The sequence below is a fragment of the Propithecus coquereli genome, unplaced genomic scaffold (assembly GCF_000956105.1).
Source record: "Propithecus coquereli isolate 6110/MARCELLA unplaced genomic scaffold, Pcoq_1.0 Scaffold268, whole genome shotgun sequence".
NCBI classification, from domain to species: Eukaryota; Metazoa; Chordata; class Mammalia; order Primates; family Indriidae; genus Propithecus; species Propithecus coquereli.
In genome coordinates this window covers 1,298,458-1,313,818 of record NW_012148263.1, presented here as the reverse complement: position 1 = coordinate 1,313,818, position 15,361 = coordinate 1,298,458, and the positions used below count along the sequence as shown (strand labels likewise).

Sequence of the window (15,361 nt, the reverse complement as noted above, 5' to 3'; positions counted from 1 at the left end):
GGCCCGTTGGCCCCGAAGGGCATCGACTCTCCTCGGAGCCAGCACTCGCCCTCCACTGACAGCCCCAGGTTGGTGGCGGCGCATGCGCGACCCCGAGGCCAGCGCCCCCTCCCCAGCCGCCGGCGCCCCGGCCGAGCTGGACCGCGCCCGTCCGGGGACGACAGTGTGGCGCGTGCCAGGGCGGCAGCCGAGCGCGGGGCCGTGCCAAGAGTCGCAGGGGCCGCGCAGGGGGCGGCCCAGCCCGGGAGGAGGACGAGAGACCGGTGGGAGAGGAGCTCCAAGAGGTGCTTCTGCGCACGTTGGGCTCCAGGGCTGTGGGAACTGCTGGCCCAGCTGCTCCCCGAGATGTTCGCGACTCTCTCTTCACGTCATCCTGTGCTCGGCGGTAGCGACGACACTAGGGCAGGGCCTGCGTTGAGGGCTGGCTCGTGGTGGGCGGGGCCTGCGACGTGGGCGGGCTCCAGGGACGCGCCGAGCCCTGCTTCTCTAGCCTGCTACGCTCTTTGGGGCTTTTTGCTGCTGAGAAGGTGAACCGCTAAGTCCCAGCCTCTGTCTCCACACCCAGGTTGCCGGTTTAAGGTAATTAAGTAAATATTGAGCGGTGTGCCGTCAGCTTCTGACAACTTAACGTTTAGTGGAAACCCCTCGTGGAATTGTTCAAGTATTTCATATTTCGGTGCGCTCTGCCTGAGGCAGAAAGAACCCTCGCCACGCCTTCGGACGTGGGTTTGTTTGGGCTAGCTACTCTCATTTCTGAAGGCTATATTTTTTTTTAACAACTCGTTTGTGATTTGAAATTGGCATAACATTCCTGATGTCACACGTTTATTCGCGTGTAATTCAAAGGTACCTACTTGTAACCATTGGATAAGAACATTTATCACAGTCCTGAATCTCATTTTTAAAGATGGGTCTATAATTTAGGCAAGAGCTGAATGAAGCTCAGTAAGTGCCACTTCCTTGAATAGTTTTTAATTCCATTTTTATTTAATCATTATACACTGTTCCTATTGTCTTCCACCTTTAAAGGTGTGGGGGAAACTGGAAATTACATCTTTTGAATAATTCCTATTGCTTTCCGCAATCAACTATATAAAAATTTAAAAGTGTGTCTTTAAAGTTTTAGGTTTTTAAGGCAATATATAAATTTACTTCAGAGTATCTTATATTTAAGGGAAAAACTTCCTATCCCTTTCAGGTTGATTTGTTCCGTTCCTGTCCCTGCCAACACTTTAACTCCCAGATTTCCTAAATACATCTTTCTCATCATTCAAAGTCCTCTTTAGATCTCGTCTAAGAGGCCTTGGCAGATGCCAAGATTGCCCACTTTTCCAAACATTTTCATGTGTTTTCTTCAAAATAGTTGATAATCTATTGAGTCATTTTGGTTAACTGTCATCTCTAATAGATCACAAATCTCCATTCTGTAAGATTTAATACAGTTCCAAGTTTGTGTATTTGGTGGAATGTCAAAATTGCTCATTGTAAATTTGTGGCCAGTGAACACAGTGGTACGTATTTGTGTGTGTGTGTGCTTACACACTCTTTGTAGTTCAGCAAAATTTTTAGTCAGCAGCAGAATAACTCTAACCCTGATGCATTCAAAACTTAGAGTGTTAGAAGGTAAAAATTCCAATGGCTCAGAACTATTGGGAGGGGGCGGGGTGAGCAGGTAGATAAAGAAAGGGATAGGTATGTAGACACACATATCGCTTCACTTTAATCTGAAGGTTTTTCAAGTTTCTGGGCTTAGAGGATTCTTTATCCAGAGGACTCCCACAGGGGGTGAATTAACTTCTAAGATTCAGGGGAATTCTAACCTACTTTAGTAGATAATCCTAGGAGGCATTCCAAAGTATTCATTGGGTCCTGTTCCTACTTCAGAGTAAGCCATTATTGCAACTGCAACCTATTCTTCACAAGTCTTTTGGGATCATCTCAGATGCAGACTATCCTTTCTGGCCTCTCTTTATCCAGCATAAATTGGGGTATTTTAACATCACCTATGTGATCTATCAGTTTATTCTGCATATGTGATATGGAGACCAATGATAGTTCTGATGAACAGTGGCATGCAAGATTCAGAAGCAACGTATTACTCAAAGCAACTCACCCAAATGACATGTACAAAAGAGCAGTCACAACTCCAGTCAGAGAAGAAAAAAATACAGATTTAGATCTAGTCCTACAAGTAAGATACACCCTATCTACATCTCCAGACTTTCTACCCCTCCCTCACTCCTCTCAGGCCACATTTGCCTGTTTCTTTTCTATAATGCCTACGAGACTCTTCCTGAGACTCTTCCTGCCTCAGGGCCTTTATGCTTGTTCTCTCTGCTCAACACTCATAATCCAAATATCACATCCTTCGAGAGACCTTCCCTGACCACCCAAATTAAAATAATCTCCACCCCACTTCCCAAGTCAGTCTCTATCATGTTATCCTATTTCTTCTACTACATTATTACTTTCTAAAATTCCTGTTTATCATGTTTCTCTCCACTAGGATATAAGATACATGAGGTCAGGAGACAACTTCTATATTTTTCTTAGCTGAATCCCCAGTGTCTAGTACTTGGATTATAACAGACAATAAATTTGTTAATGAATTAACTCAAATTATTTCATCACAAACTAAATTTTAGTAATCATATAGTTGGTTTTTAATAAAACTCTTCATATTAAAGAACAAAAGAACTACCCTCACCTTCAAAGAAATGATCTAATACAATTTTTTTGTTTGTTTTACTAATTCATTTAGGAATTTTCTGGAAAATAAGCTTATGCTAGACTAATTTTCAAGGCTATTTTTCTTCAAATGAAATAAATACTGACACATTTCTACATACACAGCATTTTTATTAAATATACTTTGTGAGAAAAGAACACTCTAAAGTGCCAAATTTCATGTAAATCAGGTAACTTAGTATAACAGTGAAAAAAATCAAAGGGGGAAACATAATTTCATAAAAGAGCAAGAACATATCTTAATCTTCATATAAGAAAACAATCATCAAAATATAAAAGGGAAAGAAGTCTCTTATAGAAGAATATATTTCAAAATTCCACCTGTTGATCATTTCATTTAAAAAATTCTATTCTAAACACATGGCAGTCTCATTCTTACCAACATGTAAGTTTAATACATGGTAGAAGGGGGATTTAGGCTACTCATTGACACTAGGATAAAGTGACAACATCTTTCTTACACAGCAGTATTGCTCACTGGTGCTAACAGTAGAAATTGAAGGAAGTAGATTTCTGGATTCAATTGTTAACAGCAGAATCAGTCTAATGCTAAAAATTCAGAAAAAAATAGGTCTCAAACTTTAGCTATTCCCAAGTAACAAACATTAACCAAACATTGCCAATTTGAAAGAGGCTGTGGGAAAAAAAACCATGTAAAAACACTTTGTTAAATATTAGCTTTATATTACTTTCTACTAAAGATATTCAGTGGGCATATTCTGAATTATATAGGGTTTCAGCATAGATCTAACCTAACAAGTGAAGTGTGAGGTCAACAGGAGTGTCAACATGTCTTGGGATGTTGTAGCCAGTGTTTGGCTACAAGTATTTTGAAGGAGTCAGTTGAAAAATAACTACATGCATTTCAAGATTTATAAAAGAAATCTTCATGTATTAAGATATCCACAAACTGAAATGTGTCACACATGCTGTGGGGCAAAATAAATATTTAATGGTTGGCTGATTGACCAATTATACATACCGTTTAAGAAAATCTGGGTAATTCAGATGCAAAAAATATATATGCACACATATTTCTCTAATAACATCCTACCAACATATATATGCTGAACATCATAGTTAAAGCTGTATTACCAAACTAGGATATGTAAGGTATCAATCCAGTTAAAATTAAGTTTTGAGTAAAAAGCTCCTGCTACTTATACAAGAGAGTGAACTTTGGGGTTTATTCAAGAATTAGTTCTCATATATAAAAAGTTTAATGTTAATGAATACTTGTCACTTTAAAATTTTAGATAATATAGAAATTTACAGAAGTGTTTTAGACCATTTTATATATTTGGAGGAAGAAAATAAAAAGAATAACGTGGATCATGACTTTGCATTTATGATCAAAAGTAAATAACACCAAAAAAAATCAGAACACATTTCACAGCAGAACCTGAAAAAACTTTTTTTTTTTTTGAACCATGAAAAAGATGAATTAGTCTTGTTTTAATAAGACTTTTAGGAAACAAAAATAATTTAATCATGAAATATCAGCTTGATAATGAACATATTCTATTATTAGTATTGATTGGTAAATTAACTGTTACCCAAAAAGGTCGACAAGTTCTAACTAGTATGAACAAGATATTGAATTCATTAATGAATATATAACTATTTTGAACATACAAATAATCTCTATGGTTTTATACCCACTACATTTCAGAATTCTGTAAACTGTGAGGCATTCAATGTGTTTAATGTGGCAGAAAATCATATTAAATGTTTCATTATTTTATTCTGTTCAGTCCTTTTCCCATTAAGCAAGCAAACACCGTCATAACCATCTTTGGTTTCACTTCTACGAGGTCGTCAGGTAGCGCATATATCCGGGCACCAATCTTTCGAGCAACTGAAATGGCATATCTTAAAGAGACAAGAAAAATATCTTGGTATTTGTTATCTACTGTATTTTCACTTAATATATTTTAACAAAAGAATGAAATATTTTGATAAGATTAACTTGACAAAAAGGTTAACTTTATCCGTCTTAAATCATATTCCCCATACAAGTTGTACTTAAAAAAAATATGAACCTTAAGGACCCAGTAGGATTTTAGAAAATCAAAGGGCCACTATTGTTCTATTAATAATATAAACCACAAAGGCTTACTTAGCATTGTTCAGCTTGTCCTCATTAGATAAATTTTCTCTTTTGATCATTTCTTGACGAACTGCATTTGGTGCAATGGCATCTATTAAATCTAGGACAGGTAAACTAGTGCTAATAGATTTATCCTAGAAAATAAAGAATAGATGAATATTCATAAACATTTTTTAATTTTCATAAATATCAGATTTTTCTGGTCATAGTCATATAACTGAAAGCAATCTATAAATTTTCTTTGTACCTAATATTCAGCTTTTCTGCAACCAGCACACATAACAAACCATTTAACATATACTTTTCCTTCAGTCTTTTTACAAATTATAGTGTAGAGTTGTCACCATACCTGTATAAAGTTTGTGGACATGACAATTCCTAAGAATGCTAACTATAATATCCATTCTGTAAAAAACAGATAACTTTTGAAAGGGAATATAAGATGGATTTTTAATGAATAATTTTACAAATTCTAGTAATACTATATTTCTTAGACCATAAATTCCTAAGCCTTAATATTTTTCAGAAAGGAAAGTGAAATAGTGGAAGGGCACTAACATTTACAAAGGCATTGTTCTTGTTGCTTTGCATGTTTTATCTTATTTAATGCACCTTTTTTAATATAGGAACTATAATCCCTCTTTTAAAAAAGATGAAGAAACAAAGTTCAGAAAACTCAAGTAACTTGTTTACATAACCAGTAACTACAGAACTTATATTTGAACCCATTATAGTCTCGCTGTAACACACCCAGAATTCTCTCCATTTTGAAGTTACCTCCAAGGTAGCTAAATTATAATGGTAGTACATTGAAGATGAAGTCAGAAATCCCAGTCTGAATTGATTTTACCACTTACCAGTCCTAGAACAAATTATTTGTTCTCTCTCTCAGCCTGAATAGTGGCCACCGTTGCTTGCCTACCTAGAATCTACTCACTCCTTACTTCTTCTTCCATCCTAACAGAATCCATATTTTTGCTCTGTATCCATACCTCCCTCACACAGACATGAGCTTCAAGGAAAGCTGATATCCACAACTCCAGGAATGAACCTGAATTAGTCTGGGCTAAGCATTCTCAATGGGGACAGGGGGATAAATGTATTCCTTTTATATATAAAGTATACAGTGCATAAACAGATATGCAGTATATCTCTGCATTAAAATTTCATGGGGTGGGGATGATTAGGAAAAAATGTCTAAAAAGATTCCTTAGGAGGATAATAATTAAAAAGTTGAAAAACACGGGTCTAAGCCAAATAGAGTAATCCTATCCTGTTACCACAGTAATTTAATACGGGCCTATTTTAATTAGACTATGGGAAGCCAACAACCCCTTCTGGATGTGAATGAGAGGATGTAACCTCTGTCACAACCAGCAACTATCCTATAACCAAGAGGAAAATCAGCTTTAGGGTGAAGTTGGCACATGAGATGGCAAATCAGAGATGGAAAAACTTGAATCCTGAATGACAGTCTTCAAATATTGGCTAAACCAATCCTAAAGCTTGCCCTTCCTCAGGATTTCTGTTACTGTAGTCAGCTCCTTTCCTTTTGGTTTAAACCATTTTAAATGGGGTTTCTGTTAGTTAAAGCCAAGGCACCCTTCATAATCTCTAAAATGGAATGTCACAGGATTCTTGGGAATATTGAAATACTGAATAGGTAGAAGCTTCGAGTACAGTTCCTAGCCAAATGTCAGTTCTTAATAAATGTCTGATAAAACAATTTGAAGCCATGTGAAGAAGAGTAACAAGCTGCTTTTCTGAGCCATGATCTATGATCCACTTCATTTATTAATTTTAGAAAAATTTATATTTTTCGTTATCAGGAATGTTCATCTTATGATACAAATCTTTGGGATATAAGGTGGTGATGAAGGGTAAAAATAATTAGGGCCCTTAAGTCTATCTGATACTAGTAATCTGGATCTGGTTTTTTGGCATCTTCTGTATTTCTGAAAATCCTCGTACCTCTTTTCTCCATGTATAGTCTGCAGATCACCTACGAGAAAAATCACCTGGGGTACTTCGTAAAAGTGTAAATTTAGTCCCACTCCCAAATTAATAAGTCAGGTTATCTGTAGATGAGGCTGGGAATCTACATTTTTAGATGACTCTAATGTATACCATTATACTTTCTAAAAATAAATTTTTTAATTTTAATTTTTTCTGTGAGACAGAGTCTTGCTCTGTCACCCAAATGGGAGTGCAGTGGCGTGATCATAGCTCATTGCAACCTCCAACTCCTAGGCTCAAGCAATCCTCCTGGCTCAGTCTCCTGAGTAGCTAGGACTACAAGTGTGCAATACTGCACCTAGCTAATTTTTTACAAATTTTTTGTAGAGATGGTGTCTTACTATATTGCCCAGGCTAATCTCAAACTCCTGGCCTCAGGTGATCCTCCCACCTCAGCCTGCTAAATTATAGGATTACAGGTGTGAGCCACTGTGCCCAGCATAATCTTAATATTTATATCATGCTAGAATAAATGTAAAATTTCTATGGGCTTACCTTCCATACATTTCTGAGATGATCAAAAACACACAGTGCCTTGTTTAATTGTGTTATATTTTGATTACTTTGGTGTTTTATTTGGCATTTTAAATATTTCTTCATTTAGATTTAGGAAATAAATATTTTTTCCACCCATTTCCTTACAATTCACCTTGAGAAAAGCTACTGAGTTGAATGAAAAATTTAAGTTTCTAAAGATATCAGATCTCTTATCCTCTTGTTTCCAAACAGGCCTATCTTTAAACTCCTCTGGTTTGTACATTATCAGTGAAAGATATTTTACTTTTGCAAAGGGGAAGGAGTTATAGTGAAAACCCTTAGTGTAGTACATAAATACATTTCCATCATTTTTCCTTTTCCTTTCCTTAAGTTAATCATAAAGAAATTACTTAAGCAAAAAGAATCTAGAATCTTAATCTAGAAGTAGCCCAGAGTTTAGCCTGATTTTCAAAATATGAATTTTATTATCTCTCTTAATTTGATACATACTATTAGAACATTCCATTCCATTGCTCTTCCTGTCATCTCTAAAAATAAAAGTAGAACAACAGTGATGTGTGGCCACCAGTGTTCCCTCAAGAACTCAATAGGAGGGCCGGGTGCGGTGGCTCATGCCTGTAATCCTAGCTCTCTGGGAGGCCGAGGCGGGCAGATTGTTTGAGCTCAGGAGTTCAAGACCAGCCTGAGTAAGAGCGAGACCCCGTCTCTACTAAAAATAGAAAGAAATTAATTGGACAACTAAAAATATACAGAAAAAAATTAGCCAGGCATGGTGGCGCATGCCTGTAGTCCCAGCTACTCGGGAGGCTGAGGCAGTAGGATTGCTTGAGCCCAGGAGTTTGAGGTTGCTGTGAGCTAGGCTGACGCCACGGCACTCTAGCCCGGGCAACAGAGTGAGACTCTGTCTCAAAAAAAAAAAAAAAAAAACTCAACAGGAAACATTTCACATATGATGCCCTTTACATATTGGCAATGCCAACACTGTGATAAGGACCCTTTATTGAGCCCTCAATATGTACTCTTAAGTACTGTGAGCTTAGGTACTGTTAAGCTCTTTACATTTGTTAACTTATTTAGTCTGATAACAACCCTACAAAATAGGTATTATTAATATCCCCATTTTAGATATAGGGAAACTGAAGCACAGAGAAATTAATAACTTGCCCAAGGTCATACAGATACAAAATGTTGAGCCAAAAGTAAGTTCTGTTTCATTCATCAATAGATGTAGCCCAGCTGTTAGTATAAACTGCTAAGGTCCCTGTAAAACAGATTCCCTTCTCATGTGCTCCCATACTCCCCTTAGCTGATTTATATAATACTGCTGATGCCCATACTGTAGTTCCTGTTTTCTTATTTGACTCCTTCCCTGAGCAGTGATATCTTTGAAGGCACTATGTAGCCATAGTGACTAGCAAGGCACCTGACACAGGGTAAGCTTTGAATATTTACAGAATATAGGAGCAATATGTCACACAGCTAATAAGTAACTGAGTTAATAGTCAAACCTAGAGTCGTTCAACTCCAAAACTTGGCTTTCAACCTGTAGGTAGATAGACCTGGATGTGAAACTCAGCTGTTCTGCTTAAAAGTTGTATGGCAGTGGACAAGTTATTTCTTTAATGCTGCAGTCCCCAACCCCTGGGCCATGAACCAGTACTGGTCCATGGCCTGTTAGGAACAGAGAGGCTACATCACCACCTGAATTCTGCCTCCTTCCCCACCCCACCACTCCACCCACCGACCCCCGGGTGGAAAAATTATCTTCCATGAAACTGGTCCCTGGTGCCAAAAAGGTTGGAGACCACTGCTCTAATGCTCACCTTTTTGCTCATAGAGTTATTGAGAGAATTAAAAGAAACAGTGTATAAAGTACTTAACACAGTGACACACAGGACTCAATAAATGGTAATTATGATTATTGTTATGTGCTGATATACCACCTGTCTTCATAGTGAGGGAAAATTACTTTGCAACAAAAAGGGTAAATTTGTCTTTTCTAAAGTTCGTAGTTATAGCACTGCCTTTGTTATGATTAAAATTTTTTTAATAGTACCACTTATTGTAGCCTTCAAACACAATGCCTTGTGTAGTTGGAAGAAAACCTCCCTCACCTCAACTATTATTATTATTTTTTTTGATTCAGGGACACATTTCTTTCTGTTTTTTTATGTTTTTAGAGACTAGATCTCAATGTGTTGCTCAGGCTAGGCTTGAAGTCCTAATCTAATAAGATTCTCCCACCTCAGCCTCCCAAGCAACTGAGGCTGTAGGTGCATGCCACCACACCAGCTTTCACTGCTGCATTTCTTAACTATTTGTATTGTCTTTAAAAATTTATTGTCAAGCACCTACTAAATGCCAAGCACTTTTGCAATGTTTCTGCCTCCTGAGTTCTAAGTAAAACTGTACTCTCAAGTCTGCTGTTGTCTGTGAGAGCTCGCCCTTAAAGGGTTTGTGTACTCCCGTTTTCAATTCTTTTATTTAACTGATCACCAAGTCTGTATTCCCAGTTTTAATATCTCCTTTCATTTAACCCCTCATTTCCTGAAAATCACCTTAAATTCAACAAGCTTAAAACTGAATTCTTACCCTTTTCCACAAAGTAGCTACATCTCATGACATCCCCATTTCTTTTAGTGTTATATGTTTTCCAGTTACCCAGGCCCAAAACATTTAAGAGTTTTGAGTCATCTCTCCTCTGCTGCCTTATGTCAAGAAGCCAGATATTAGCTCTTCTTTTGCAATAGCTCATAGCTGTCCATTCTTACCATTCCCTGTGCCCACATCCAACCCCATTCTGACCCTTAATGGCTTCACACCTTAAGTACTGTTGTGGATTCTTATGCACTGACCTTACATTATACTATTCTCCCTCCCACCCATCCTGCCCACCACATTCAGATTAGTCTTCCTATAACAGTCGCTTTTCTTAAAGAACTCCCTTAACTCAATATCCTTCATTTAAGGCAAATTCCTCTACAATGTTCACCTAGTCTGTATCTCGCACTACATCCCTTAGGGACCATCCTCTCTATTTCTCCTAACCTTCTGAGAGTTGCCTTTTTGCAAGATGGAGCCTTCTCTCTTGTTATCCTCCTCTTTTTCTCCACCAATTCAAATCCCTCCTCCATCTATGACATTCAAATCCAACTTTCTCCATCTACTCTTCACTGACCATTTGGTTTGAAATATGATCATTGATACTAGACTTTTCATCCATAATAATATTAGTTGTATTACTTACTTGGATTTTATCAGTTACTCTGTAGTATTGTTACCTTCTCAGTTACACAAGTTTTGTCTTTCAAATAAATGGTAAACACTCTGAGGGCCAAATTAATTTCTTATATTTTATGTCTTTTTCTTTACCTGGAAAAGTTACTTAATAGTAAGAGCTCAATAAATATTCATTTGTTCCTAAGTATTTTTTACCATATATGATTTAATTATATGCTTAATATTTTCATAAATTAAGGCGCAAATGCATACAACTTTAATATAACAATTTTAAAGAGTAACTGCCAATTAGAGAATTTTATAATACACCCCCATTACTGTTTTACATTTTTAAGTTGTGTTTTACGTTTAAAACAGAGAGAGACAACTCATGGACTGAAAATTACTTTTTTTTAAATAAGCAACAACAAAAACTCAATGTCATTAGTTCCTTCTAAGATAGAAAAGGGGGAAAAAAGCACTTGATCTAGGACTCAGGCAACATCTCTGCCAATATCCGTCTGTCCTGTTAAATCCGCTTTGGGCTTTAGTTTTTGGTAAAGATGAGAAGATTGAATTTATCAATTTCTGACATTTCTTCTACTCTAAAATGTTGTTAAACAGAACAAAGGCAAAGAGAGAAAAAAAGATGGGTAGATATCCCTTAGCATAGCTTGATGTTTTATCTGTTTGCACTTTATTTCACTAAAAAAAATGCAAATTGCTGGTTTTTCACATATAATAAAATCACAAACACAAGGTATGAATGATTGAATATGTACAAGCAGACATGCTTATTTGTAGCTAACATCAGCTTGCATGCAAAAGCAAAATACAATGGAAATGCATGAAAATTAGTGAGTATGTATGGGCAGATTACATTTTGGGTACTTTATGAATCATCCACAAATGCTCGGAAGTGAGTGTTAAGTGCCATTATGAAGCCAGATGACAAGATTTTTTTTTCCTACCAGTTTTCTCAATTCCCACTTGAATCGGTTTGGCTGGCTCTGCTATGCCTTGGGAATGATGTCAATACAATTCTGAGATTGCTGCTAGGGAGCACAAAACATTATAGGTCCTCTATAAACAATGGCTTTTTATCTTTCTTTTTCATTTGACAGTTGGATTTTTTTGGCTCTATTCTATTAATATTTCTTTTTAAAGATTAGATTACCAAACTCTGATAAAATTAGCCTGCATTTATACTTAATGGGACAATCAAAAATACAAGAATTCAAACTGCATATATCTAGTTTATACATGCCAAATAATTACTATTTGTAAACTCATAAATTGTTTGTTTCTGAGATATAACATTAATGTAATTCTGAGCCTAACCAATGTAATTTTCAATAAAAATTCCCTTCAAAACTTAAAAAAAAATTTTCAGTACTCTTGATTACCTTGAAGCTGGAAATAGAAGTATTTTTGTTTGCATTTTTAAGAGTCTGATTGACCCACTTAATAATAATTTCATCATTTACTTTTTCACCCTCTCCAAGATCTGATAACACATTCAATGTGTACCTGTAACAGAAAGGATGTATACTTAAGAATGAAAGAGGTAAAATTTGCTTTCTCATCATTTATATCAATATTTAGATAAATATTTAAGAAACAGTTCAGTTCTAATAAATATTTCTAGTTTTAGTCTGGCATTTGCACTTGGTTACATTCCAAAGTTACAAACTCACTAATCAGAAACAAAAACTACTATATGGTATTTTAAAAATTTAAAACAACTCCATACAAAGCCATTTTTAAGAGGCATTAATAAAAGTGATGTGTTCCTAGATATTGACCCATTTTTTCATAAAATATAATTTATAAAAATATATAATCAACAGCAAATCCTTTAAAAATTAAAATATTTTGCATTGTATATTTCTTCTAGGTTCATTATTCTTCAGAAATAGCTAAAAGTTTAGTTCAAATGATTCATTGAAAGAAACTGACAGTGTTGCTATAAATATATCAGCCTTTACCTTCTCATCAGCTGCCATACCAATGCCAGAGTAAGTGTTGAGTTCCCTTCATTTAGGTCTTGCCCAGCAATGCCAACCAAGGAGAATTTGGCCTTATTCTTCCCAAGTTCCACTGCATAGTTACAGTTTTCAATCTATAAGTAAATAAAAGTTTTGGTATAAAGACAGATTTTGAAAAACATATCTCCTAAATATGCCAGTCTAGTTCATTTGAAAAATAATTATGGTCCTACCTTAAATTATATGATCAAATTTCATTTCATAATAACCCAGTGGTAGCAAAGAAATAATTGTTCTCATTTTATAGCTGAAGATATCAAAGCACTGAGGAGTTAACCTACACAGAGGAACAACTGGCTAGAAAGTTGTAAGATCCCCTCCACTCTAATAGCCTTTACTATCCAAGATTACACAGCTTATTAGTGGCAAATCTTTGACTAAAAACCTAGGTTTCCTACATTCCATTAATAGAAGTAATAGATTATGTTTTGTTTAAAGTTAAAGAATAGAAAAGAAAGTAATTGTTCTATTAAGAATTTAATTTCATCTCCCATATTCTTTACCCAGATCTCACTCTTCCTCTGAAATTCAGCTTTTGGCCCACTTTTTTCAACAAGAGGCTTAACCTTAACTGTACCCGCTGCTAATGATCTATGCCTTGTTTGAACTCCTAAGAATGCTTTTTTGTAATACTTATTGCACCATCTTCTACTTAGCCATTTGTGCATTTTCTTTCGGCAACCAGAGTATAAGCTCCTTTTAAAGGACAAAAACTTTTACATGTATAAATATATATCATACTCTCCCCAGTCCAGGACCCAGCATAGTGCCTGCCTACACTAAGAATTTGATACAAAAACACCAAGTAAATTATTTACTTACCTACCTACCTATTTCTAGTGATATAAGTCCAGTTAAGTCCTTTCTCTAGTAAATGTTTTTGACTACCCTGGCTGGCCTCTGTAGAGGTTTCTTATCTCCATCATCTAGTACTATACTTATTATAGCAGGACTTATATAAATTCTTACATATCTGAGCCTTTTTGCTCCAGTGAAATTGTAAGCGCTCATAATCTTGTAATATCACCAGTAGGAAAAAAGTGCTTACCAAATACTTTTTGGAATAAACATTCAGTTAAGAAAAATAGAATAACTGGTATCTCTTAATTTTCTCTTCCTAGTTAAGAACTATTACAAAACAATGCAACCTGAGATACATATTTTTTTCTAAGAATGAGAAAATATTTCCAGGAAAGATGAGAAAGAGATCATACAAATAAAAGAATTTGTACAAGTTAAATGGATATCGTTCTTATAAAAGAGAATCTAAATTCCCAAAGTTCAGTTTGTTACAAATAAAAATGCAAGAAGATCCTTTGAACCTGCTGTAATATCTGTCTGGTTCACTTCATAAATTAAACAAAATCTTTGATATGTATTCATTTTTTAAAAATGCAAGGAGAAACTAGGAGCAGTAGTGCATGCATGTAGTCCCAGCTATTTGGAAGGCTGAGGCAGGACAATCGCTTGAAGCCAGGAGTTTGAGGCTGTAGTGCTCTACGTTTGTGCCTATGAACAGCCACTGCCCTCCAGCCTGGGCAACATAGCGAGACCCTGTCTCTAAAAAGTAAAAAATTGAAAAAAAAATGCAAGTAGATAATACTCCAAATTTTTTTCCTAGTAGTCATTATAAATTATATGTTTAGCCTGTTTAATAGGAATATATTCTATAGGAATGTATAGAATTTTTAAAAAATAGAATTAAAAACAGATACCTAACTTATGGAAAGTAACATCAGCACAAAAATTATGTAACTGTGTGAACAGGAGAGAGAAAAACCAGGATATTTTCCATGGATACCGATTTCAATGGGAGAATTTTCTAGCAAATTGCAATAATCACTGATGTGTAAAATTTGTTTCAATGAAGGGCCAATGCTTTATTGTCAGTTTGACCAAAAGTCCTAAGGGAGATGATGGTGAGAAGGGAGCTCAGGGTTGCTAGTGTAGAGGTCTAAGATGATGTTGGTATGAATGACCAGCAATGAAAGGGAAACTGGATACAGGTGCTAACATAAGGGAAAGGATGTGTTCTATTTATTGTCAATATTTGGTTCCAAATTTGAGAGAACATTTCTAAAATCTAGAGAGACCAAACTAGAGAAAGAATGAGAAATTAGGTTCCTAGAGGTAAGCCATGTTTACGGTAGCACAGGATGGATATCCCTAATCTGAGAAGCCAAAATCCAAAATACTCCAAACTCTGAAACTTTTTGAGCACTGACACTAAAGGAAATGCTCATTGGAACATTTCAGATTTCAGATTTGGATAAGGGATGTTCAACCAGTATATTGCAGATATTCCAAATTGCAAAAGAATCTGAAATCCAAAACACTTCTAGTCCCAAGCATTCTGGATAAGGGATATTTATTCTGTACTTTAAAAATGGATCTACTCCCTGAGAATGTAAATATAGAAACTAAGAGCTTTGGGCCAAGAACTGAGCCTTGGAAATACTAAATTGTCAGGCTAAAAGATGAAGAACCCATGAAAGGTAAGAATGAACACAAAGAAAACATTGGAAAGTACAGTTTTACAGAGTTAATGGAAGAAATGACTACTGGGCACTTCAAATACTTTGCACAAAAATGAAGCTTAGATCATTTGGACAATAAGAGTTACACAATGGGGCCAGGCGCGGTGGCTCACGCCTGTAATCCTAGCTCTCTGGGAGGCCAAGGCGGGCGGATTGTTTGAGCTCAGGAGTTCGAGACCAGCCTG

At 36.1% G+C, this 15,361-nt stretch overlaps 1 protein-coding gene across 2 annotated transcripts in view; it reads right to left on the bottom strand.

Annotated features, from left to right (window-relative positions):
• Positions 1–2,838: 2,838 nt before the first annotated feature.
• The window catches only part of PLS1 (plastin 1), an 86,799-nt gene continuing 74,276 nt past the window's right edge, over positions 2,839–15,361 (bottom strand). For both annotated transcript variants that reach the window (XM_012647421.1, XM_012647422.1), the window contains exons 13-16: positions 12,580–12,713; positions 11,998–12,121; positions 4,868–4,992; positions 2,839–4,620 (exon numbers count right to left, since the gene is read on the bottom strand). In XM_012647421.1, the coding sequence (XP_012502875.1) occupies positions 4,485–4,620; positions 4,868–4,992; positions 11,998–12,121; positions 12,580–12,713 (519 nt within the window). In that variant the 3' untranslated portion in view covers positions 2,839–4,484. The remainder of the gene's footprint in view (positions 4,621–4,867; positions 4,993–11,997; positions 12,122–12,579; positions 12,714–15,361) is intronic.